This window comes from Lineus longissimus, chromosome 5, assembly GCF_910592395.1.
Source record: "Lineus longissimus chromosome 5, tnLinLong1.2, whole genome shotgun sequence".
Lineage (NCBI taxonomy): Eukaryota > Metazoa > Nemertea > Pilidiophora > Heteronemertea > Lineidae > Lineus > Lineus longissimus.
In genome coordinates, this window is record NC_088312.1 from 16205264 (window position 1) to 16232784 (window position 27521).

The following is a 27521-nucleotide window of genomic DNA, read 5'->3' on the forward strand; positions in this document are numbered from 1 at the left end:
TTTTCCATTGATTTGAGTTCGTTTCTAAACGTATCTCGGTCCATTTCAAGGAGTGCATTTTCAGTAGACAGGTCATCAACTTCGGAGGCCGTGCTCTCAATAGTGTCTACCATCCGATTGATTACGATATAAAGCTCATTTATTGCCTCCATGTGTCTGTCATCAACCCTGCCGTGCACAATGGCAACTGGATTGTCAGTTTTCGGCACTGGCACTTTGTACGGTGACTGAATAAACTTTTCTAACTCCAAAGGTTTATAGCGAAGCTGTCTGTGCTTATTGGCCAGTAATTGCCATGAGGACTGAATAGTACCCAGAACATAGTCAATTTGATTGTCAAAAAGTCTGTTCAACCACCCACTGGCATCTCTCCATGAAAATTTTCCAACTAATTTGTTTAGTTCTATAATGACACCATTTGTCACCGTTTCACCATCCCTCAGAGTCAGTACATCATCACCTTTCACTAGCCAATCGACAGAAACCCCAATTGCAGAGCAAGCTGGTCCAATATAGTTATTATCAAATCGTTCTCCACAATAGTCCCTCTCAAACAAAAGTTCCTGCAAGAGTAGACTATTGTTTTGTTTTTCTGCCCTATTTACAACGTTCCTGACCTTGCGTACGATAACACCAACAGCAATGTTACAACCGATACCAGGAACTAGCTGTCTAAGCACTTCAGGAAAACAATATTTTTGTGACAGGTCCGCTGAGTCCTCGATGTGATCTAAAATTGCTTTTGCCAGTTCATATGTCACACCACCTGAAAAGCCTGGAAAAGAGAAAGAGTGACTTTAAACATTGTGTAGGGACATTGGGGTAGATCCCACCTGTATGGTGGGACAGGAAAGTGGGACTATAAACCGGAGAAGCTTGAAGACTAGTAAAACCTACCTGTAACTCAACTGCCATGACTGCCAGTCCTGGTTTTCAAAATCAAATGCACAAAAAATGAAGAAAACTAAAAATTGCTGAAACTATATGTCACATTAGTATTCATTAACTCATATAAATAAACCTAAATCTGTCAATTAACATGTGTAATAGAATGATACATGAAATGATGTCAAACTGTCATCTAAAGTGTTCTAAAATAATTCCAATTCAACATAACCATATCTTCAGAGGTAATAAAGCCCGTTCCAATCATCGTTTCTGCAAAAAAACCTGCTAAAACTTGAATTAAATAAAATTTCAAATTTCCCGCCAAAAGATCCCGCCACCTGAATGGATAACAAACCAGCTATGCATTGTGACTACCACTTTAATTTCCCAAATATGGCAGCGTGACGTCACGCTACAGAGTGAGCAACAGAGAGTAAAAGCGGATACCACAACGTCACCCGGTAAAACGAGCATTCGGTCGCAAATTCCACCTTAATTCAACCCGTATTCATCATGAATTGCACAATCCATCGCCAGCTGATGATTAATATTCATAAACACTACTCGTACTATCAACTCACGGTCATAACTTACCTTCAAACCCACGCCCACGGCATAAACTGGCGATTTTTTCCTGTGAAATTTGAAAACTTTTTGACGGCGACGCCATTTTGATGCGAGCGCAGGACTTCACACGAAAGGGTGGAGAGGTGGTTTCAAATATCCGTTTTCGACACGTGTTATTCTAAACCGATTCAGATAAACTTTTAGATGGTAGAAGATCAATATCGTATGATTTATTTGTTGATAACGATGCATAAAATTAACGTCTGTTGAAATTAGAAAAATTGTGTTGAACATTTCCATGAGCTCTCACTTCCTCATACCCCTCCTAATAGACTCGTCGGACCAATCAGCTTGAAGAAGAGATCGTCTGCGACATTGGGACACACGTTCAGCCAATTATATCAACGATAACATATGTCACTTGAAGGATGATGCTGGGTTTTCCCAAAAATCTTGGCGGACGCGAGACGTTTTCAGTGCGCGACATCGGCAAAAAGCGCGATTTGCGGTATGTTCGTAAAGCCGTATTAAATATTCTAAGCGATATTTTTGGAAAGAAAACACACAGTAATATTTTGAAGGTTATAAAATTTTAATATGACATATTTTTAACGCAAATTACACACACATTTCTGAACACTAACTGCATTAGTTCATGAGACAAACCTACAAATCTGACCAATTCTCGGCTGTGACGTCATCACGTCACCAGCTCGCCGGGGCGCCTTTGGCCTGCCTACTGAAAACACGACAATATATGTTTATTTGAGATACGAGTGCCACCAAACGTCTATTTGAGTGTATGTCTATTTGAAATGCGACACCAAACATCTATTCGAGTCATAACACAACATAAAATGTCTAATTGAGACAACCTCTATTTATGCGGAAATAACCGCCCATAGTTAACAAACATTCCAGTTACGCTCAAATGGCCAATTTACGCAATTTGACCTCTGTGACCTTTTTGACAAGTACGTCAAATAAAAACCACATTTCATATGTGATGTATCCTTGCTAAGAGTATCTACCATAAAATTTTTACCAAAAACTAATCAGTAATAAGCGAGATATGGCACTATTCAAATTTTTGGTTTTGGCCCCCTGGTGGCCAAGTTAAGAATCAGACAGGACCGAAAATCAGTGTCACAGGTCATCTGACCTAGGGGGTCATGTGTACCAAGTTTAAAGTTCATAGCTTTAGTGGTTATGAATCATGCCATATTTACACACAAACGGCCAATTCACACCATTTGACCTCTGTGACCTTGAAAAGTACGCCACATCGACCTGATTTTTTGTCAACATGTAGAGAAATATGTAACAGGTGTCTACATACCAAATTTAAAGACTATATGAGAAATAAGGACAAAACGTGCCACTTATCGGGAATTTAAAGACTTTAATGACAATGAAATGCCTTTTGCATATTGGCGATAACGCGGCATGAAATTCAAATGTGGAGAAAGGTCTTTGGACTTCAACCAACAGCAGCTGACAAGCCCATTTCTAGGGAAACCCATCAGTAGGGAAACTCCCCTACCACAGGCCATTACGCAACAAAAGCTTGAAGTCTATCGGACATGCCGTTCTTCAAGTTACGAGCAGAATGCAAAAATCTAAGACGGCGGCTGGCGGCCATGTCGGATTTTGGAACGCGCCCAAAATCGATAGGGAACCTCCCCTACCGAAGACCACTACACCACAAATGTTTGAAGCCTGTCGGACTTCTAGTTCTTCAGTTAACGATCGGAATACAAAAATCTAAGTTGGCGGCTCATGGCCATACTGGATTTTGGATCGCGCCCAAAATCAGTAGGGAACCTCCCCTGTCATAGGCCATTACACCACAAAAGTTTGAAGTCTGCCGGACAACTGGTTCTTCAATTAACGAGCGGAATGCAAAAATCTAGGATGGCGGCAGGCAGCCATATTGGATTTTTTAACGCGCCCAAAATCGATAAGGAACCTCTCCCACTGAAGACCATTACAGCACAAAAGTTTGAAGTCTGTCAGACCTCTAGTTCGTCAGTTAACGAGCCGAATGGAAAACCTAAGATGGCGGCTGACGGCCATATTGGATTTTGGAACGCGCCCAAAATCAATAGGGACCCTTTGACACTTTAGGCCTACACCCCCTTAAAAATTATGGCGGGGGCATAATAAGCGAGATATTGCACATTTTACCTTTTCAGTTTTGGTCCTTTGTGTCAATTGACCTCTGTGGCCTTGAAAAGGAGGTCACCGTTTAGACATTAAGTTCTTGCAAATTTCGTTGCTTATTCTTGAACTATTCGTGTGCGAAATACAATTCCTTTCGTAGGCGAATAATTTCCTAACAATCCTATTATGCAATAATTCTTGTGCGAAAAAAGCAATGCAAATGTTAGAAATCTTACTGTTTGAAAAATTTGTCTGCAAATTTTGGTTAGCAAATTCAGGCCTCCCGAATATACAGAATACACGACAGACAACAATAAAAGTGTGCTGAAAATAATATTCTTTTTCATATGTAAGCAATAAAGAGGGTAAGCTTGTTACACTTTATTTGCATATCCTTCTTGTTCAAGATCAACACCACACACTTCAATACATTATGTATGTTATGTTAATGACACTAGTCTTCCTGGTCTCGGAATGAACAAACACATCTGTAACTACGATCTGGGATGTATGAATATCCTGACGTGCACGAGACTTGCAGAAGCGGGGCAAATTACCAGATCATTGCAAGGAAATTTCTAAATGTAAACAATGTACAATGCCTCAGCGGGACCGCCCTTCGACAACCAATTATTCACATAACATGTATGAATTTGCAGTGGGAAGTTGCGAATGACCGGTACTGTAATACCGTATGATGGTTATATGTACCCATGATATCAGATTAGTGGCAATCGAGCAAGTAGTTAAAGGATTGGTCGGCTTTTTATTGCAGTATGTTTGTTCTTCTTTCTGAACGTGCTTGATGCTTTTCCAATTTTCTTTCAACTCTTATTATAGTAAAAGAATTGTGCGTTGTTCATTATTTTCAGTACGTGCAAGTCCTTTCCCAACACGTGAGTGCACGCCAAGATCCAAGTTCCCATCACCCCGCTATTAAGATGCAACGTCATATCCATTTATTGTCGCAGTTGCAGGGTAATTAAGCGCCATCAGCGTGAGGTCAGAAAAATCGATATCGGTGCCAAGACGTCATAGGGTCAATCCTAACACAAGGAAACGCCTTACTAATACTAGTGCATCGTTCCACGTGGAACGGGTCAATAATGCATGAAGAGCTAACTCGGGTCAAATCGGAGTCAACACCGGAAAAGCACAATAATTCAGTCAGATTTTGAATTTTTCCTTTTTTGTGCAATTTTATTAATGAACTACTTATGTAGAATAGGAGGCGACTGGGCAGCCGAAAGCTGGGTAATATTGCCGTTAATAATGTCAATGGTCGTTTAAGCAATAAGAGGCCCATGGGCCTGGCACTCATCTGAATGTAATGATGCTCAGTTTTGTTTCCTGGGTCAGTTTATATAAATATTCCGTCACAAAATTGAGCAAAAAATGGTTTCCAAGAGGGCCGCGTGCCAAATTAAAAAGAACGAGAAGCTTTGCCTGATCCATCTGATTGTTTATTTCATAACTTCATATAATTAGTGCAATTAAAAGTTGAAGGTTGTTACATAGATTTAATCTTACTAGTTGCGATGGTCCCTTCAAGAGTTACAACCCAGTAGACAACCAGTAACTGCAGTCTGAACATTTACATCAATCCATTAAAGTTCAGCTTCTGACAAACTAATCCATTAGATGCATGGTCACAACCTAGGACAACTGCATCATGTGGTAAATGTAGTTTGGACCTTTGTATCTATTCCTTCGAAGTGCAGGTTGTGAAAAACTAGTCGATGCATGGTCACAACCTTTGGGCAAACAGGTAAGGCAGTATGGACCTCAAATCCTTTGAAGTGAAGGTTGAGACTAACCAGCCAAATAAATGCATGGTCACAACCAGAAACAATCTGGACCTTTACATGAATTCCATTGAAGTGTAGGTTGGTTGCGACAAACTAGTCCAGTGAACATAGCCCAACCTAAGCCGGGACAGCCATACGGTAATTGTCATCGGTTTTACATCAGGGACAGCCAATAGTTTCAAAGTGCAAGGCGTGGACCAAGGGGTATAATTTTCTTAGTCCGCATTGATAGCGAGTAAAAACTTAACAGATACACTTGATTTTTGGTAAACCAACTGCCACATTCGGTTTTCTTTATAAACAATGATGAGCTAAGTATTACAGTGAAAAAAAATGTGAAATACTAGAATTGACTGGTTCTTCTGATGACCGCGCGGGTGATCACTTAAGTTGGATGGGAGGAGCAAAGTGTTCGTTTGCTTCTATGAGTTTGAGTGTAGCTCAGCTCCTCTCTCTCAGTCATCTGTGATGTGGTAACCAAAAATGCTTAAATGCAGCAGTAGATCATTCCTGTAAAACATGATGAGAAAACATTTTAATTTTGATAGCCATGTTTTATGATACAAGACCAACAACAGCTGATTAGGCACTTTTATGATTATTGATCAAGGTAAAGTCAGGAACTACTGAGGAAGTGCTAAAGATCAAGTAAGTTTATTAAGATGATTGAGAATATAATAAGAGTGTGACGATTCGCCCCTGTTGCATGCATTGTGCTATGTACAGTATGCATGTGTGTATCACATTTGTTTGTTGACATTTCAAGTCTCTGGAGTAGATGGTCAATTGCAATGTTTATTTACATTGTCAACCTTGGATGACTTAAGAACGATGTTTATTATTTTCTTGTTTAGTCACAGTAGTTCTGCTGTGTGACAAGAGTTATTAGTTGAGTAATCCATCTTTTAGAGCTGGACTTTGACATCGTAATATATCATACATTCTGCCGCCATTTTGACAACTTTAGGTATCACGTGACAGTGACTTAGCACATGATCGATTCGTCTGCTTGTGCATAAATTAAACCCAGTTTTGTCGGGCGATAAAATGCATGATATCTAAACAAATTGTGGGGGGAAATGTAAAAGAATTGAATATACTCAGTGTTCTCGCCAGGATTTCAATCTGAGAGGAATAACATCCTGACATATCAGGTCATTCACTCGATACATACGTACTTCCTCATGCGCAAGAAGGAGTTATGTTGTAGGCCCTGTTTGCAAGATGATGGGAGAACAGTGACTATGATCATGTCCATGGATAAGGGATCGGCGAAATTCGAGTACATTACACGCGCTGTGTATTTTGGACAGCTTCCATTTCACCGCGAATCAGTCGCGCATCTCGACTCATCTATCTCATTGTAAACTTATGTAAGGCTAAGAACAGATCGTCCCCAACCTTGAGTAGGTTTTGGTTGCCCCGTTTCTTAATTCTTATGTCGCTGACAAACCTTTGCGCAGGAGAAATCATGCATTTAATTGGTAAAAATCGCGATCTTTTCTATCGCGCCCGCCATGTTTTCTTTCGGCGGCTTTTCAATTTCAGTGATCTGCCGTATTTCTTACGCATTTTACTGGCCAATATGTCTATAAAACTTCTACCTTACTTGCCGTAATCCTTATTCCTCGGCATCTTACTAATATACCCGTAATTAATCCCGTCCCTCTTCTCATTTAAATACACAATATGATCTTTTCTTAGCCATGTTTTCATGTCAAGTTTTCCACGTGCGTTCAATGCAATGGTGTATGACGTCACTAGCCGCATGGGCGGGGCTACGCCACACCGTCGGTGACGTTAGCCTATCATGACACACCTCCGTTTAGCCCAACCAATTGCGTCGCGGATCCGAATCTTACGTTTCGTCAAGGAATGATACAATGTTGCGGCATGCGAGAATATATATCAAAACACATCGAAAAACGAGGAGAGAGCCGAGAAAAACTGTGTGATTGAGATCAAAATACGATATATACATTTCTGACTTTGAAGATATTGCGAAGATGAGCAGCACTAGGTAACTTTGATATTTTCGAATTCCGAATTTGACTTAGACTCTATCAATCATTATGTATGCCAACTTGTCATTTCCTTGGTCCCGCCCTCGTTTGAATGTTCCTGTACGCCGCGCTAAACGCGCAAGGTTGGACTCTGAATAATTTTGACGTCGTGCTTGGACTCTGATCAATTTTGACGCTGACGCTGGACTTTGATGAATTTCCACGTCGGGGCCGAACTTACACACGAATTTAGATGTTGATACGGGACTCTGCCGTTTTGAGATGCGCATTAATTTAGATGTCCGACTCTGACGAACATACATATGTTAATGCGACTCTGACAAATTTGGAACAATAGACATATATACATAGGCTCCCCGTGTATCTCTGTTCCTCCTCATCTCCAAGTGTATAGCACTTGACTCTCCGGTATTATCATCACGAAGGAGGGAGGAAACCTGCCTAAGACGCGTGGCCGCCACACAATCAAACGGGGGCGCAGCTGGACGGAGGCCAACCCCGATATGCGCCGCAGGTGCATTTTCGGAAAAATTTTGAAACCTAGATGCTCTGAGGTGCAATTTCAGGCCTAATTCTGATGATATAAAACGACATTGCAGCGTTAGTATCGTAGGCAAAACATTTTGCTTCACGGCAATTTGCGGCATGACGTCGGTCGGCCGGAGGGACGCATGGCGGGGTATCCACGTAAATACTAGTATTCAAACCGTTACATACGCAGGGCTGTTTACTTGTACGTTTCAACCGTATTTTGTATGTTTTCCGATGTCCGTGCAGCGCTGTATGGTCGGGTACACTATATAATACGGAGAGATAAAAAGTTGTGTTTGTACGGGCACTCAACAAAAAATTACCACCTGAAGAAGTTGAAGGGAAGTTGAAGTTGTACGAATAAAAAATTTACTGGTTCCAAAAAAAGTTTTTGATCCCCCTTGCCCTCCCCGCTCGCTCCCCGACCCCCGATATCGTCAAAGCACATGGTATTTTGTAACCAGATAGCAGCGCCAAATATAGATGCGCAGTAGCCAACTGCGCATCCCACAGCCCGCGGATGCGCAGTAACCAACTGCGCAAGCCCTGTGCTTCTTCATGATGACATGATGATGATCGACGATTCTATACAAGTAAAATGTTAACTTTATTAAAAATTTGTAGAGGCCTTAGGCCGCCATCCCGAAAATTTCCAGTGACTCGCCCGCCAATTTGCCATCCTTAGCCGCCTTGCCGGATTTTTCACCCGCCAAGCCAAATAAAATGAAATCACGTAACACATATCTTCTCGTTTGATCCCGTTGTACCATGTATATCAATTGAAAGAGACTGCTGATTTTACGCTGACAGCTATTATCATCCACCTGCGGCACACCTGCAAGCACACTTGTTTAGTCTACGATCTCTTTCTATCATAATATCATAAAAACAACCGCCCCCGCTCTGCCGCTAGCCGATCGTACAGGTGCGCGTTTGTCCACTCCCTTGACCTCGTTGCCAAGGCTACGGGTGATTGTTATTGGCCGACCGTCGTCTGCCGGAACACGTGGATAGTAATGGTAGTACTTCGGGCAGTGCAGTTGAGTTGGGCGCGCGAAGTGGATATCGCTATCTGACTGGGTAGGCCTGCATATTTTTATTCTATTGGTTGGAATTGTGACTGCTCGCTCAAAATTTCTTAATGAGAGTAGGTGAATGCTTACGTAGCGGCTAGTAGCCTACTGCCAGCCCGGCGGTTTTGCGACTTTCTGTCTGTTCTTTCCGCATCCGGCGCTCAAAGCTTCCGTCGCACACAGAATTGCCCCGTGTCGAAGCTACAATAAAAACGTCAAAATCATCTTCTCAGGTGCCAGGAAATTACGTCAAGCCTCCCAAATTTTGAAATTTTTCCGGGAGACCCCCTATTTGCGGAACGGCGCTTGCCGACGCTATATCAATAACGCAGTTTGGAACAGAGTCTGCCTCGATCGGCAGCAATTTGACACAGAATTTGGTAGGCAGTGTAGCGCAAATCGCGTGCCGGCTATTGATGTAGTGCTGTAACGGGTAATTGAGATGGCTGGCAGTCGGGTTGCGGTGGGATAATGATCGTTGAGTGACGGAGGAATGTTTATATGCGATATTTACGGCTGTGTTTGTGTAACTATTGGCTTGGATTTAAGCAAGGCGGAGGTGAATTTAAAGAGGGCAGCTGCAAATTTAACAGGGCGAGCTAAATTTAGACGGTGCGCATTTTCACTGCTCAAATTTGAACGGGGCATTGCCTGGCGAGAACACTGATACTGACCACTGAATCATCAAGGATGGACAGCAAGAGCTTGGACTAGAAAAAGAAGCTGTGAAAAGAGGCAAACTTTGTCATTTTCATAATGATGCGTTTACTGTACATTTCTACAGAGACACTGAATAATGAGATCGTCGCTTCAATATTTCAAAAAGAAGATCGACTCAATTCCAAGGGTTTTTTTTCCAAATTGGGTTGAACCCGTTGTTAACAGATATTATAAACATATTGTGCTGAATCTTTTCTATGAATGTGTGAAGTTTCGTACCATAATCAATTTTAGATTTGGCCTAAATTATTAAATTTGTCACTTACCTAAAATCAATCTGGTCGAAATGAAAAGGTCACAATTTCTTTTCAGCGCATGACGTCAGCGGGCAAGCAAACTCACACACACAGTGCATCTCCAGCTGTATCCTCTCTGCCACTATTAGCTTCCATAGTCGAAAGTCACTGTACATTATACATTGCGTTGGAGCGAATCCAGCACACTCGGCGATAATGGCAGCCAATTCTAGATGGGGTGCAAATGTATGTCAGTTCAGGGCGGGAATTCAAACCAGGGTCAAATGACATTTTTGCTCAGTACCACCAACTGGTGATATAAATCAAAACTAATCTTATTTCATATCCAAACTTTCATATCATGCAGACCTCTTCAAATTTATTTCAAGCTTCTATCTACTGGAATAAAGGGACAATTTTTAAAAAAAAACGGTTTTTGCCCCCTGGTGAGCTGAACTTGGGTCGAACAGCGCTAATTTTTTCTGTCTGCACCATTTCCTGTACTGTTCATGTCAAATTCCCAGATTTCAAGTGCTTAGGCCTTACAGTTACAAAATGGCGGTATTTGTCAACAGATGGATGGGAGGGATGGAAGGACGGACACCATTTGAATAACTATTGGACTAGCGCTGCTGACTTTGTCACTAATAAGCGACATATTGCACTTTTTACCTTTTCAGTTTTGGCCCCAGGTGGCCAAGTTGAGAATATGATTGAACCGAAATTTGGTGACTGGGGTTATCTGACCTAGAGGGTCATGTGTATCAGGTTTCAAGTAGTTAGCTTTAGTGGATAAGAAACGTGCCATTGTTACACTTAATCAGCCAATTTACGCCATTTGACCTCTTTGACCTTGAAAAGCAGATGAAATCAAAAACCCGTAAGACATGTGATGTATCCTTGCTTCAAGTACCTACTATTAAAATATCATCGAAAACAAGTCAGTAAGAAGCGAAATATTTCACTTTTTTCCTTGACTGTTTTGGCTCCTAGTGGCCAAATTGCAAATCTGTTTGGACGGGAATTCGGCTTCAGAGGTTGATGTAGGGGGTCATCTGTACCAAGTTTCAAATTCATAGCTTTAGCTGTTAAGAAACATGCCATAGTTACACTCAAACAGCCAATTTGTGCCATTTGATCTTGAAAAGTAGGTCAAATGAAAATCCTGTATGTCATGTGATGTATCCTTGCTTGGAGTACCTACCATAGAAATATTATCGAAAAAACAAGTCACTAATAGGCGAGATATTGCTATTTTTATCTTTTCAGTTTAGGCCCCATGGTGGCCAATTAAAGAATCAGATTGGACCGAAATTCAGTTTCTCAGATGTTATCTGACTAGGGGGTCATGTGTACCAAGTTTCAATTTCATAGCTTTAGTGGTTAAGAAACGTGCCACAATTACACTCAAACTACCAGTTTACGCCATATGACCTCTGCGACATTGAAAAGTATGTCAAGTCAAGCGAGATATCACACTTAGCGCGGTTAAGAAACGTGCAACTGTTTTTAAAACAGGATACAGACGAAGACGATGAAATGTAGTGCGCCTAAATCTGATAATTTTATGATAATTATTTCTTTAAACGTCGATGTTCTGTTGAAACATAATTTGAATATTTGTTAGCTTTTTGAAGGGAATGCATGCTCTATTAATGTAAGGAGAATATTTGATGTGTTGAAATTGATGAATTATGTCCCGCACAAGTATATTTGCGGTCCTGTGGTGGCAACAGTTGATGATAGCAAAGGAATTGCATTGCGATGTCATGCGAAACTCCGGAATGATCGTCATGGTCAAACAGATTTGGGAAGGCTATGCACAGGACCTTCAATAGTCAACTTTGCCGAAGGATTTTCACGGAGATTTCTTTCCTTCATAATAAATCAAGCTCCATAGGGATGAACAGCAAAATGCTCATAAATCAATCCTCAGACACTTCCCTATAACTTCCCTAATACCCCGCTAAGCCTCTTTTCAAATACGAACTTGAGGAAAAGGGGGGCCTCACGTACTTTTTTTATGACATCAACGCTATAGATTCTGCATTTCCAGATTATTTACACCATTGCAAATTAGCACTCCTTCAATCTGTGGCAAGTCCAACAACACAGCAGGTGTGCTCTTCTCCTGCAGCATGTGCCAAGATACATGTAAGATGACTTATTACTGACCCAATGCCAAATGCATAATCACCCTGGAGTATCAAAATCCTTAACTCATTACTTGGTTCTGAGTATCTCATGTTTCCAAGTTCTAACTGCGCCCATACTGTGTCTTGTCGATAACCTGCTCCCTTTTATTCAGTTCTTATTTTACTTGGGCATTTGAATCAGGGGCTCTTCGGTAACAAACTTGTCAAAGTTTTCAATTTTTAAAAAGACCTCCATCTAGAACGCATAATGAAGCAAAATATTTTTACAAATACCTACCTTTCTCTCTGAAATTTCAAACTATGTGCAATTGCCGGCCGCTTCTGCCTAAAATTCCACAAATGCAACGTATCATCTGAACACATGGTAACCAGAGCACCCTGAAAGTACATGTACACGAGAGGTAAGTACTGTGACATACACAAATTTGAAGACTCTACAGGGTGGATCAATAAAAATTGTGCCAAGGGCACTGTGCCCACTTAGCAGTAGGAATTCAGGGGGGATGTTTTGAAATTCGGTAACATCAAAAACTTGTAATATATATGATGAACCTTTAGTAGCTGCACCTACAGTAGCAATATGAGCATCTTAGCTCAAAAGATATATAGCTCAAAGGATATGGGAGCTAGACTAGTTCTAAATTGTTCAGAAAAAAGCCAACTAGTGGGCAAACTAAGAATCACACTGCACCCAATATCAAACTTGACCTAGATTTTAGGGTCGTATATATACATATGAAAAATGAAAAGGATCCGTCAAAAACTGAAGACGCCAGAGTGCTGACAAGGCCACCAATAAGGAATTGGCTATTTTCTGCCATTTGACCTAGTTTTCCCTTACACATGGCCAAATCGAAAACCCGTATGATGTGTCTTCAGTAGATGTACCTGTTATAAATGAAAAACGGCCAAAGGCCATTGTGCTCACTGTGTAGATATTTGGTGGTTAGGAATTTATCCTGGTTAACCCTTTGAGCGCGGCTGGTGCCGATCAGCGCCAAGAGCCTATGCTGAATAGCAGACGACCCCCCATGCGTATAACGTGCTAAAAATACCTTGGATAACTCTGTTTGCGTAGGTAACGTCACGGCCTTTCCACACATGTAAAGTTTTGTATACAGTGCAATGGAAGTTTTTGCCGATTTTTGAGACTGAAGTTTTGCAAATTCTGTGAAAAATAGCTGGAATTTCGAGCTGAAAATGGCTAGACAACTCTTCAATCTTGGTCCAGCATTGGAATGATTGCTGCAGATAGCAATTCAGGTAGTGAACCGGAGTATTCGGAGGTTGAAGAGAGTGACAGTGACGATGATGATCAGTACGTACACGCCCCTATACCCAATACACAGGCTGATAGAGATAGTTCTTCGAGTAGTGCAGACAAGGTTGAGAATCAAGGCGGATATATTCAAGTTGGCAGGCGTGGTCGTGGGGGTCGGGGCATGCTAGGGCTAGAGGGAGGGGGCAAAGAGGTCATGGTAGAGCAAGGGGAAGGGGCCAAAGAGGTGGTAAAGGGGGTGGTAGGCAGCCTGATGAAGGATGGAAGAGACTTGATGGATAAGAAAACTATGTACCGTGGATAAAAGATTTCAATGAAGTAACTGGCTACATTGGTCCAGCTGATTACGAAAATAAGGCCCCAATTACATTTGTTTCATTGTTTTTGACAAATAAATTCTGGACCCATATTGTAACTGAAGCAAAACGGGTATGCCCAGCAGTATTTAGCTTCTCATGGCCCTAATTCTGCCACCCCTCTGAAAAGAAAGTCTCGTTTTCATAAATGGACACCGGTCGCGATTCCAGAAATAAAGGCTTTTTTCTCATTGTCATTTGCAATGGGGCTGTGTGAGAAGTCAGATATTAAGGACTACTGGGCCAGGTGGTGGATGACTGAAACTCCAGGTTATAAGAAGGTAATGCCCAGGGATAGATATGAACTGATCATGTCCTTCCTTCATTGGGCCAATAATGACAACCACGTATCTAGGGGTCAGGATGGACTTGAGCGCTTGTTCAAAATTCGGCCTGTGATTGATCTGCTGGTCCCAAAGTTCAGCCAGCTGTTTTATCCAAGCAAGGAGTTAGCCCTGGATGAGATGACCATTGCATTCAAGCGCAGGATTATCATGAAAGAGTATAATAAGAGCAACCCTTATAAGTGGGGGTACAAGGCATATGTACTGTCAGAGTCGAAGTCTGCATATGTTGTCGACTGGCTTTTGAACACTGGAAGGGGAAACCCTGATCATGATGATGATGATGATGGGGACGCTATGATAACTCATAGGATAGTCAGGGGCATGATGAGGCACTACTATGGAAAGGGACCACAATGAACATTGACAGCTATTACTCTGGGGTAGCATTGGCAAATGAACATGGTGAGAATGAAACTGGCGTGTGTGGGACAGTGGACATAAAACACACTGAATAAGACAAATCTTGCACTGAGGAAAGGTGATGATCCAGTATTCATGAGGAATGAAAAACTGTTGGCTCTTTCTTGGCACGATGTCAAAAGGTTGTCCATGCTGACAAATATTCATGGGAACAATTGTGTTATGAACAAATTCATTCAAAGGAATCGGTCACTGGATACCGGGGTGTAAAAAACCATGCTGTCTTGACAGATACAACCAATACATGGGCGGATTGGACAGAATGGATCAAAGAATGAAGACATACCTGTTCCCCCATAGGTCAACCAAGTGGCATCCTAGGATAATCAGTTGACTGCTGAGTGTTACAATGGTAAATGCTCACATTCTCTATTGTGAAAATAATGAGAACCCGCTTTCACTGAAGAAGTTCATCATGGAGATATGTATCTCGCTACTGGAGGGGTACAATCGTCCAGTGGACCCAAGGCCAGGGCGCACCATTATAGGAGACAGACGTCAGAGACTGCAGGAGAGACACTTTGCAGGAGTCATAGATCATGGCAGACCGGACTGCATTGTTTGTACCGACCGCAATGTGCCGGGCGGCAGACGAAAGACAAGGCACAAGTGTCTTCACTGTGACATTCCCTTGTGTGTGGTACCCTGTTTTGAAAGATACCACACCGTAAAGGATTACAAAGACTGTCACCTGAATCACTAGAGACTCTCTAGACCAGCATTTTTGAAGATGGGGAAGGTAGATGTTGTCTCCCTACTGTTTCCTTGATTCATCTTGAATTTGGCGACTTTCATCATTTTCATCAACGATGAAAAAGGACCTAAAAGCCCCCTAAGGCAATAATTCTACAATTTTTTTTGAGTGAAAATGGTTTTATTTGCAATATAAGACACATATTCATCGATACAAGCAATAAAAACAATATATTGACTGATCTGAACATGTGAAAAGCACTATTTGTCATGATCTGATGGTCAAACTCAATATAAATTCAAGATCGCCACCATCCATGCAAATTAGTGACATTTTCCAACTTATTTTGAAAGGCCTTCATGTATGCTACAACCATTATATACATTGTTTGGACATATAATGAAAGATTATCCATCCAGATTTATTTCAAAAATAGGTTGAAAAATCATTTATTACAAAAAAAAATTCAGCGCTCAAAGGGTTAAGAAACTTGCTACAAAGTCGGTATGACATGTGATGTATCGTTGCTGGGAGTATCTACCATCAAAATATAATCGAACAAGAGGCCCAAGGGCCTGGCGCTCAGCTGGATGACCTAATAACATAGGACTGAGGGTATAAAGTTGTAAATATCGGCTTTATACTACTGTTTGAAGGTCAAGAGAACACGTTATACCACTAAAATTTCCAATGCAGAGCTGCCAGCTGGATGAAATATGATTGAACTAATCAGCCATGGTATGTAAATATTACAGGAGGCAACGGAAGATATCCCTAGTTCAGTATAGCTTTACAGAAAAAAATGGGAGTAACATTATTGTGTTGCTTAAAACGTCTACTTTTTACTCATGTAAGAATCGTAGTACCAATAATAACTTCAACTTATTTTCCAGTTATGATAACACAACACGCATCTTCATGATCATGATCTTTCTCAAACTAACTGAATGACCTATTAGTTATCGCCTTGGACGCACAACCTAACCACATATCAATCCGCCCCGACGATCGACACATCCATTCGATTCGATAACCGGGTAACCCTCGATAAAGTTTGATAAATAAACTAGAACTGAGATTTCACAGGAGCACCTGTGAATTCATGACTCCAGGGTTGTTTTGAGGGCGATATTGTAAGAGTTGGTCTTGAGTATGGGGACGTGAAGGTCCGTGTGAGGCACCTGGGGAGAGAAGACTAGTTGAACGATGGGATCATGGACGTATAAATAATTATTTATACCTCCATGATGGGATCTGACACGGACACTACTATTGATTTCATTATATGAATACCATTTAATTACAAATGAAACGGCCAGGGGCCATTGTGCTCACCGTAAGTATTTTTAGTAGACAGTTACAGAAAGTGCTACAGTATGTAGGCCTCTCATAATTTATACATTCATCTGTGACCAGTTCAGAGCCGGCCCTGGCCAAGTGGTGAATCCGAGACTTGTGGTTCCAAGCTTGTAGAGTCTAGGTGAAAATGATAGTGAAGAAATGTGCCACTCCATGACAATGGTGAATATATTTTTAACTTTGACCTCAGTGACCCTGACAGGTAGGTCAAATAACAAACCAGGGTGATATGTGATGTAGACACATCCACCCGACCATAACAATTCCATCACTCGTTACACTACAGCAATTGGCAAAAAACGATTTCCAAGATGGCCGCCTAATTAAATCTATGGCACCAAATAAATCAAAAAATGAAGGAAATGTAAGATAGAACTCAGAAAAGAAAAAAAGAAAAGATGAAAAATAAAAATATTTTTGGCTGTCCTTGACCGGGGTTTGAACTCACGACCTTTGGATTGCCACAATACGAGGAAAAACCCACAAAACATGCAATTTCGGCCATATTTGAATTCCGATCTGGCTGAAACTTGGCATACAAATAGTGGCTTCTTAGATGCATCATTACACAAAATTAAAACTCTTCACATTGAACAACGACAAAACGTACCAAGAACGGTAAAGTTTTCAACTTTGACCTCTGTGAACTTGAAAGGTGGGTCAAATCAAAAACCCGTAAGATATGTGATGTATCCTTGCTAGAAGTACCTACCATGAAACTTTTATCAAAAACAAATCAGTAATAAGCGAGAAATCACACTTTTTGAGTTTTGAGTTTGGGCCCCCTGGTGGCCAAGTCAATAATCAGACCGGACTGAAATTCACTGTCAAAGGTCATCTGACCTTGGGGGTCATGCATACAAAATTTTGAGTCCATAGCCCTAGCGGTTAAGAAACGTGCCACTGCTTTAGAAATAGGATATGACGACGACGGACACTGCGGTGTTGTATAGACTCCCCTACGGTGAGCCAAAAACCCGAGAGATATATCATGTACCTTTGTTAGCCTAGTCTACCATAAAGATTTGGTAAAGATCGGAGAAATATTACGCGAGTTCTAACACTTTCTCTGTTTTTGGCTTTGGACACCTGGTGGCCAAATTTTGAATGAAACTCGGCCGATTTTTCAATGCGACACACCTTTTTCCCACCCTTCATCAGCACACGAAATTTCAATCCAAAATATTTTGTTGTTCAGAAGTTACAAAGCGGAAGGGAATTTTCATGATTTTCAGGAAGCGCCCCCTATAGGGCAGAAAAATGGATGAAACTAGAAACCCCGGTGATATATCGTGTATCTATGTTAGCTTAGTCTACCATAAAAATATGGTAAAGATCGGACAAATGTTAAGCGAGTTCTAACACTTAATGTGTTTTTGGTTTTTTTGGCCCCCTGGCGGCCAAATGGAGAATAAACTCAGCCGATTTTTCAACGCGACACTCCTTTGGCCAACCCTCTATCAGCATACCAAATTTCAATACAAAATATTTTGTCGTTCAGAAGTTATAGAGCGGAAGGGAAACGTGCGTCCGGCGAGCGGTGAGCGGCGCAACATTTTGCCCCCTACTGGCCAGGCCGGGAATCTGACCGGGATGATTTTTAGTGGGACAGATGTCCTTCACTCCTTCCACCAAATATCGATTAAATTGCTTGAGTCGTTTAGAAGCTGTAGGGTTGAGCACAATGTTGGTGCCATGTACAAATACCATGTCCCCCCACACAAGCTCCGGGGGACAACAAGAAAAGATAAAGTGAATGAAATTGAAACTACACAATCCCACGTAAATAAACTGCTGTTATGGGTTTTTGCTAGTCAATACTAGCAATTCACCTTCTGGCATTTCCTTCAGCCCCAGAAATATTCAATAAATGGCATCATTTCAAATCCATCCAAGTGCTTGAACTAATCATATACGTTCATACATATCATGCCACAACAAGGTGACAGTCTGAGGGTGCATTATGTTCATATTTATGTTGTGACCGTTACAGGGGAGTCGAGATGAAATCAATAGGTTAGGGTGCATAAAGGATGATTGGCAAGAGTCGATCATTTTCTCAATTGGTATATCTACCTGTTGCCAAATAATAATTTCTTAATTGCTTCCTATTTTTCAAAGTTTTTTCTCAGTGTAGTTAAAATTATTACTTTTTCTCAAGTTATGTGCAGGATGGGTCAATTGGTGGGCAGAAAACCACATTCTTCAGTCTACATTATTTGGGGATTACATCACTGTTGCAGCTATGTGGAGCCCGAGGGTCAAAAGTCGCTGTGGTGCATCACAAAGTTGTGGTGATGAATGTAGGCTTAAGAAATAACCTGGGGAGCCTATCTAGCTTTCAAAATGTTCTGTCAAACATATTTATAATTGACAGCAATAACATTGTTGCCCAATTATTTTACAGCACAGAACATACATGACCTAGTAATAAGGTGCTCAGTCAAGCTTATCCTTCTTTAAAAATGCCTTCTTTTCTGGTATTTTTCAGTCATACTGTACCATGAAACTCATCCTTGATCTTAACAAGAGGCCCAAGGGCCTGGCGCTCAGCTGGATGACCTAATAACACAGGACTGAGGGTGTAAACCTTTATACTACTGTTTGAAGGTCAAGAGAACACGTTATACCACTAAAATTTCCAATGCAGAGCTGCCAGCTGGATGAAATGTGATTGAACTAATCATCCATGGTATGGAAATATTACAGGAGGCAACGGAAGATATCCCTAGTTCAGTATGTTGTATCGGTAGCTTTACAGAGAAGAAGTGTCAGAGAGGATGTGACTTCTCCATGGACAACTGTAGTATGTCCAGGCTGGGTTGTACAGCACAAGGATACAAAATGCTGTCTGTAATTGAGAGGTATCCTGATTTAACAGAGGTCAATATAAATAGAAATGACCAGTTTGGGACTAACACCACTGTCTTTTTTTGATAACGTAGAGATTACAGGAGTCAACAAAATTAGTTTTATTGAGAGAAATTGACCTGTCCCTGCAGGTGATTGGAATTTAAAATACAAAGGGTCGTTTTTCCGGACATTGTGCTCTACTGCGTATCCCTAGCGAGTCGATCGGGAATCTATTTTTTATTTAGACCAGCGATTACGTCATTTCTGGTGATTCCCTACGTTGTGCAATGAGTGCTTTTTAAAGTGTGCCATTTGGCAAATGGCATGCATTAGCATGCAATAGATTTTATCAGCACTGCCAATTGCCGAACAGAATGCCGTAGCTCCGTCAATTTTGAATCAATTTTTATGGGAGCAACATTATTGTGTTGCTTGGAATGTCTACTTTTTACTCATGTAAGAATCGTAGAACTAAAAACTAAAATGCAAACAGAATCATGCCGATTCACTGCACATACTGTGGGAATTCTCCACTTCAAAATAATTCGCGAACAGAGCGTGCACTTCTAATATCATTTTCACAGAATTGTGGCCATATTTTCAAGAACTAATTTCTGAAAGTAGTCCGTAAAGACCTTATGACTACCCACTGAAAGGAGCTAGAGATAATATCGCCTACTTGACTTCTTTTTAGCAGAAAATTGGTTACTGTGTTGCAAAATCAATCTTCCATCTTTAGACTGGTCACAGTGGTTAAGCTGAAATATAGCCTGGTTCCTTTGCCAATTCCATGCGCAGAATACAACTGCGCAACTCACGTCTTAGCCCAGGCTTTTGAATCGTCAACAATTGAGTTAATTGTGCCTGTAGTGCCAACTGGCGGTGAAAACTAAGCTAATTCCATTACTAGTAAAAAAGAAAAATTACCAAAAAATATTCGGCCAGATGTGAAAATAATATTTCCTCTGTGGACCGAGGTATAAAGGAAAGAAGTTTAAACTTCCTGATGACCTCATTCGCTTAATGTAGGTCGGATCGCGCTGATTTTTTGTTTCTGAGTTCATCACGGGTTACGCCTAATTTAGCAGCGTCAACAAAGTGCCTAGGCCATGCGGTTACAAAATGCCCAAAAGTGACACGGAAGGAAGGACAGACACCATTCCCTTATATTATATAGTTATATTACCAGCTTTGCTGACTTTGTCAGCTGAGCTAAAAATAAACATTTGCGTGACATTTAAAATGAAATGGCCAGGGCCATTGTGCTCACCTCATGTGGAGGAAAGATAAAGAGCATGGTATTGTGTCATGTAGTGTTAGGTTTGATGTAGGTCCAAGCAATTACAATTTCCCCAAAATGGCCAATTTACAGTACATTCGACCTCTGTGACCTTGAAAAGTAGGTCAAATCAAAGAAGACCCGGGTGACACATTGAATGGTTGTTAGAATTAGATGTACCTATGATATAAAATTGGTGCCAATCGGGCAAGTCATTACTAGGAATAATGGCATTTTGAAGAATTTAGGATTTGGCCCCCTCCCTGGAGGCCAAACGGCAAATCAGATCGCACCAAACTTCGGTACCTGAGATCACCTGACCAAGGGGTACATGTGTACTTAATTTGTGATCAATAGTCATTGCAGTTAAGAAACGTGCCATAGTTACGGCCTGACGGCGAATTTACGCCATTTGACCTCTGTGACCTTGACAAGAAGGTCAAATTAAAAACCTGTGTGACATATACTGTATGGTGGTTAGATGTACCCATGATATCAAATTGGTGGCAATCGGGCAAGAAGTTAAGGAATAATCACATTTTTAAGGTTTTTGGATTTTGCCCCCTGGTGGTCAAGTGGTAAATCATATTGGACCAAACTTCGGTCCCTGAGATCACCTGACTAAGGGGTAAATGTGTACCAAATTTGGTATCAATAGTCATTGCAGTTTAGAAACGTGCCATCGTTACATCCTAATGGCCAATTTACACCATTTGACCTCTGTGACCTAGAAAAGGAGGTCAAATCAAAAACCCGGAGGATATATGATGCACCTTTGCTAGAAGTACCGACCATATTTTTTTCAAAATTTCCCGACTACTATTAAGGGAGATATTGCATATTTTCACTTTTAACGTTTGGCCCCCTGGTGGCCAAACCATGAAACGAATCGGACCGAAACTTGGTCTCCAAGGTGTCATTACATAAGGGTACATGTGTGCCAAGTTTCAACTCAATAGCTCTAACAGTTACGAAACGTGCCCAGCTAACGGACGACGGACGACGACGACGACGACGACGACGACGACGACGGACGACGGACGCCATGGTATGGGATAAGCTCACCTCTGCTAAGAGGTGAGCTAAAAAGTACTGGTCAGGAAACACTCTACCTGGTGGATTATTGTTTCAGCTAAAGCAGAAAAGCAGGGCGCGGTACCCTACCTCGCCAGGGGGTGTCCTGTCACCCTTTTTTTAAAAAGAAAATGCCTTGCCTTTTAAATAAGTTTTCATGAATAGTATAATTGGTCTGACACCGCATAAAAGGCATATACATGTATGTGTAAAATGCACAATTGGCTCCATAAAATTCTCTTTTGTACCATAGAACTACGAACATTGTTGATCTTTCGATTAAAAGCAGAAATTGCTGCAATGAAAAATGCCCTTTTTTGGCTGAAAATTGCTATTGCCTTTTCAGAGCCCGATGTTGCCCTGCCTTTTTGAAATCCTGGCTGAAACACTATCGACCAACTGAAATGAAATTAATGCTTACCTCATTGATAAGGAAAATGACTTGTAATACGGCAATATCACCATCATGTCGCAGGTGGCAGTCAACTCCCGGCCTTCCAAATCTGAGACAAGCCAGTTAAGGAAAACATACCAATCAATAAATGAGTTGACATCAACCCACAAAAAAAACTCAGCTGGCCAGATGCCAAATAAAACTCGAATTGACTTATCAGTCAATTTGAAAACTACTGACCAGCACAGCACGTAAGAGGATACCATGACAAGTCAACTTGAACACTGCACTCTGGCACCAAGATACTCGAAAGTAAGACGTTACAAGAGACCCATGGGCCTGGCGCTCAGCTGAATGTAAAGATGCTCACTTTTGTTTCCTGGGTTAGTGTATCAAAACATTCCGCCACAAAACAGCTAGTAAAAATGTTTCCAAGATGGCTGCGTGCCAAATAAAAATGAAATGGCCAAGGGGCCATTGTGCTCACCGCATACATATTTGGTGGTTAGGAATTCATCCTGGTTAAGAAACTTGCTACATGTATAGTAAGTATATCAACCAAAGTCGGTATGACATGTGATGTATCGTTATTTGGAGTACCTACCATAAAAATATCATCAAAAACAAGTCACTAATAAGCGAGATATTGCACTTTTTACCTTTTTTAGTTTTGGCCTCCTGGTGGCCAAGTCTAGATTCAGATCAGATCGAAATTCGGTGTCCGAGGTAACATGATGTAGGGAGTCGTGTACCAGTTCATAGCTTTATTTATTGGTTAAGAATCGTGCCATAGTTATACAGAGTGAAACGGCCGATTCACAACATTTGACCTCTATGACCTTGAAAATTAGGTCAAATCAAGAAGCTGTAGGATATGTGATGTATCCTTGCTCTGAGTTCCTACCATAAAAATATCATTGAAAACAAGTCACTATTAAGCAAGATATTGCACTTTTTACCTTTTTTAGTTTTAGCCCCCTGGTGGCCAAGTCCAGAATCAGATCTGACCGAAATTCGGTGTAAGAGGTTATATGAGAATCAGATCAGACTGAAATTTGATGTCAGAGTTTATATGATGTCGGGAGTCATGTTACACTCAAAATGACAATTTACGCCGTTTGACCTCTGTGACCTTGAAAATTAGGTCAAATCATAAATCGTAAGACATGTGATGTATCCTTCCTAGGAAAACCTACCATGAGAATTTTATCGAAAACAGGTCACTCATAAGAGAGATATCACACTTTTTAGGTTTCCACTTCTGGCCCCCTGGTGGCCAAGTCAAGAATCAGATCAAACCGAAATTCACTGCCAGAGGTCACCTGACCTGGGGGGTGTCATGCATACTACAAAGATTTGAGTCCATAGCCCTAGCGGTTAAGAAACGGGCCACTGTTTTTGAAATAGGATACGACGGACGGCTGAACCGGTGAGCCAAAAACACAAGGAGCTTTGCTCAATCCATCCGATTGTTCACACTTCATATAATAAGTGTGATTAAAAGTTGAAGGTTGTTACGGAGATTAAATCTTACTAGTTGCGATTGTTCGTTCTTCGAGAGTCACAACCCAATAGACAACCAGTAACTGCAGTCTGGACCTTTACATCAATCAGTTGAAGTTTAACTTGAGACAAACCAGTCCGTCAGATGCATGGTCACAACCTCGGACAACTACATCATGTGGTAAATGTAGTTTGGACCTTTGTATCTATTCCTTCGAAGTGCAGGTTGTGGAAAACCAGTCCAGTCGATGCATGGTCACAACCTTGGGGCAAACAGTTAAGGCAGTATGGACCTCAAATCCTTTGAAGTGCAAGTTGAGACAAACCAGCCTCGTAGATGCATGGTTATAACCAGAAACACTCTGGACCTTTACCTTAATTCCATTGAAGTGTAGGTTGGTTGCGACAAACTAGTCCAGTGAACATGGTCCAGCCTGAGCCGGGACAGCCATGCGGTAATTGCCATCGGTTTTACACCAGGGACAGCCAATAGTTTCAAAGTGCAAGGCGAGGATCAAGTCCAAGGGGTATGATTTTCTTAGCCCGCATTGATAGCGAGTAAAAACTTAACAGATACACTTGATTTTTTTGGTAAACCAAATGCCACATACGGTTTTCTTTATTTAATCAATTTCGAGATGAGTGTTACAGCGCAAAACATTGAAATACTAGAATTGACTGATTCTTCTGATGATCGCGCGGGTGAGCACTGAAGTTGGATGGGAGGTGCAATGTGTTCGTTTGTTTCTATGAGTATGAGCTTCTCTCATCTTATAATGGTATTGTTTATTCACATTAGTTATGCTATGTGACAAGAGTTATTTGTTGAGAAATCCACCTTTAAGAGCCGGACTTTGACATTGGTTTAGATCAGATACTCTGCCGCCCTTTTGACAACACAGTGACTTAGCACATGATCGTTTCGTCTGCTTGTTCATAAATTAAACCCAGTTTTGTCAGGCGTTTAAAAGCATGATATGTAAATAAACTGTCGGTGAAAATGTTAACAATTAAATATATTGACTGCTGAATCATCAAGGATGGACAGCAAGAGCTTGGGAAAAGAATAACATGGCCAGGGGCCATTGTGCTCACCGTATAGATATTTGATGGTTAGGAATTCATCCTGGTTAAAAACATTCTACATGTATACTATATATAGGTCAAACAAAAGTCGGTACGACATGTGATGTATCATTGCTTGGAGTACCTACCATAAAAATATCATCGAAAAAAAATCACTAATAACCCTTTCCATGCGGAATTTCCTAAATCCTATCCAGCTTAGTTTGCGGAATTAATTTGGGCCATTTCTGTTACTTTTAGGGGCTTTTTTGCTGGTGTAACAACTATTGGCAATATAATAATGAATCTTTTACCAGCGATAGAGAACTTTCTGGGGATTATGGGAATACCTTACAAGGCACCTTGGGGGTCAGGCCAGGGGGTCAAATTTGACAATTCCCTTATTTCGTAAAAATGTGGACAAAATAATACATCATATTTTACTGAGGAAATAAGAAAACCATTTCAATTGTGTCTTTCTTATTTTTCTTTCATTCTAGGGTCAAAACCAAAACTTTTGGTGGTAGTTTGGGGTCATTTCCATCATCCTTGGGGGTCAGGGTGGCAAAATGAAGAAATACTTTTTTTCCAAGTTTTCAGTGAAACTCACACGTTTCAGACTTTTTTTGCAACTCTATCTCCAATACCAGTTACGGAAATAGGCTAAAACCAGGAATGCATGTACAGAACTTCTTGGGGAAAACAAGATCAATATTTACTCCTGTGTTCAGGGGTCTGCGGGTCCTGGGGATCAATTTAGACCCTTCTGGCCTAGTCGCAAACTGTAAAATTTATAGATAAAAAAATATAGTCATTTTTCAGAACAAATCCAACTGTTTTTGTGTTTTCCTCTTACAAGTTACAACTGTGAACAAATTTACCAGGCTAAATAACACCATATAGAGGTTCGAAATGTTGAAATAAGGGCCAAAACCTTTTTTGCCCTGACACACATCTCACAGGGTGGTCACAACACTTTGAATAAGTTCAAATAGCTGATGTCCTACACCATACTTGTATCATTGATGCACCACAGAGCTGAAACTAGAAATATATAACGCAATTGGGACAAATTGCGAATGTATGCCCCCGCTCTGGTGTGTTCGGTGTGTTAATATGTTCATTGCGCGCATTATTTAGCCTATAAATATGAAATTGTGGCTATAAGCGCACCTCGAATATAAGCGCAGTGCGCTTATAAGCGCATAAATACGATAATTTCTTCTCTGTGGCTGTTTATGAAATTTTGTGGAGGCTCTCAAATAACATCCACAATAATATGGCTGTTGACTGGGCTAGTTGGTCTGACAATAGACATGCACGTGAACAGCAGAGGTTGGTTTTCCCATTTACTCACTACAGAGGTGAAGCGTGGTCTATACTATTTACGCCGTTGTCATCTCCTTGATCTTTTAAGTTTTTGCCGTTTCCAAGGCGATTGCCTGCTAGCAATTTACACAGAAGATCACTGGGCAAGCTGTTGACCCTGTTACTGGAACAGCATCAATTATGCGATCGCCTGGAATCAGTCACAGAATATCTGGTACTCAGGAAGTTAAAGACTAGTCACTGCCGGGTAGTAGTGCAATCTGCTAGAATCAGTCACAGAATATCCATTGCTTACATGCTAATGAATAACAACTGTCAGGCTATTTATCCCTTCTCCTGGTGTCAGTCACAGAATATCCAATGCTCGGATATCAATGAATAGGAATTGCCTAGCTATTTATCTCATCTCCTGATGTCTGTCACAGAATATCCAATGCTCGGATATCAATGAATAGCAACTGCGTGGCTATTTATCTCATCTCTTATCTTATCTCATCTCAGCAAAAATCTAAGATGGCGGCTGGAGGCCATTTTGGATTCTGGAATGCGCCCAAAATCGATAGAGAAACTCCCCTACTGAAGACCATTACACCACAAAAGTTTGAAGTGTGTCAAACCTCTAGTTCTTCAGTTAACAATCGGAATACCAAAATCTAAGTTGGCTGCTGGCAGCCATATTGGATTTTGGAACACGCCCAAAATTGATAGAAAGCATCCCCTGAATGACCATTGCACCACAAAAGTTTGAAGTGTGTCAAACCTCTAGTTCTTCAGTTAACAATCGGAATACCAAAATCTAAGTTGGCTGCTGGCAGCCATATTGAATTTTGGGTCAGGCCCAAAATCAACAGGAAACCTCCCCTACACAACCTCATCACACCACATAAGTTTCAGGTCTGTCACTCACTTGGTTCTTGAGTTACAGGTCGGAATGCGAAAAACCAAGTCGGGCCTGGCAGCCATCTTGGATTTCAGATCGGGCCCAAAATGGATAGGGAACCTCCCCTACACTAGGTTATAACACCACATAAGTTTCAGGTCTGTCACTCACTCGGTTCTTAATTTACCGGGCGGAATACAAATCACCAAGTCGGGGACCTGGTGGCCATCTTTGATTTCGGGTCGGGCCCAAAATCGATAGGGAACCTCCCCTACCATAGACCATTACACCACAAAAGTTTGAAGACTGTTGGACCTCTGGTTCTCCAGTTAACGAGCGGAATGCCAAAATCTAAGATGGTGGCTGGCGGCCATCTTTGATTTTGGGTCGGGCCCAAAATCGATAGGGAACCTCCCCTACCATAGACCATTACACCACAAAAGTTTGAAGACTGTTGGACCTCTGGTTCTCCAGTTAACGAGCGGAATGCCAAAATCTAAGATGGTGGCTGGCGGCCATCTTT

At 41.2% G+C, this 27521-nt stretch overlaps 1 protein-coding gene across 8 annotated transcripts in view; it reads right to left on the reverse strand.

Annotated features, from left to right (window-relative positions):
- Positions 1–27521, reverse strand: part of LOC135487457 (syntaxin-binding protein 5-like) — a 368020-nt gene that overhangs the window by 310482 nt on the left and 30017 nt on the right. For all 8 annotated transcript variants that reach the window (XM_064771115.1, XM_064771121.1, XM_064771120.1 and 5 more), the window contains exons 3-4: positions 22249–22330; positions 12444–12544 (exon numbers count right to left, since the gene is read on the reverse strand). In XM_064771115.1, the coding sequence (XP_064627185.1) occupies positions 12444–12544; positions 22249–22330 (183 nt within the window). The remainder of the gene's footprint in view (positions 1–12443; positions 12545–22248; positions 22331–27521) is intronic.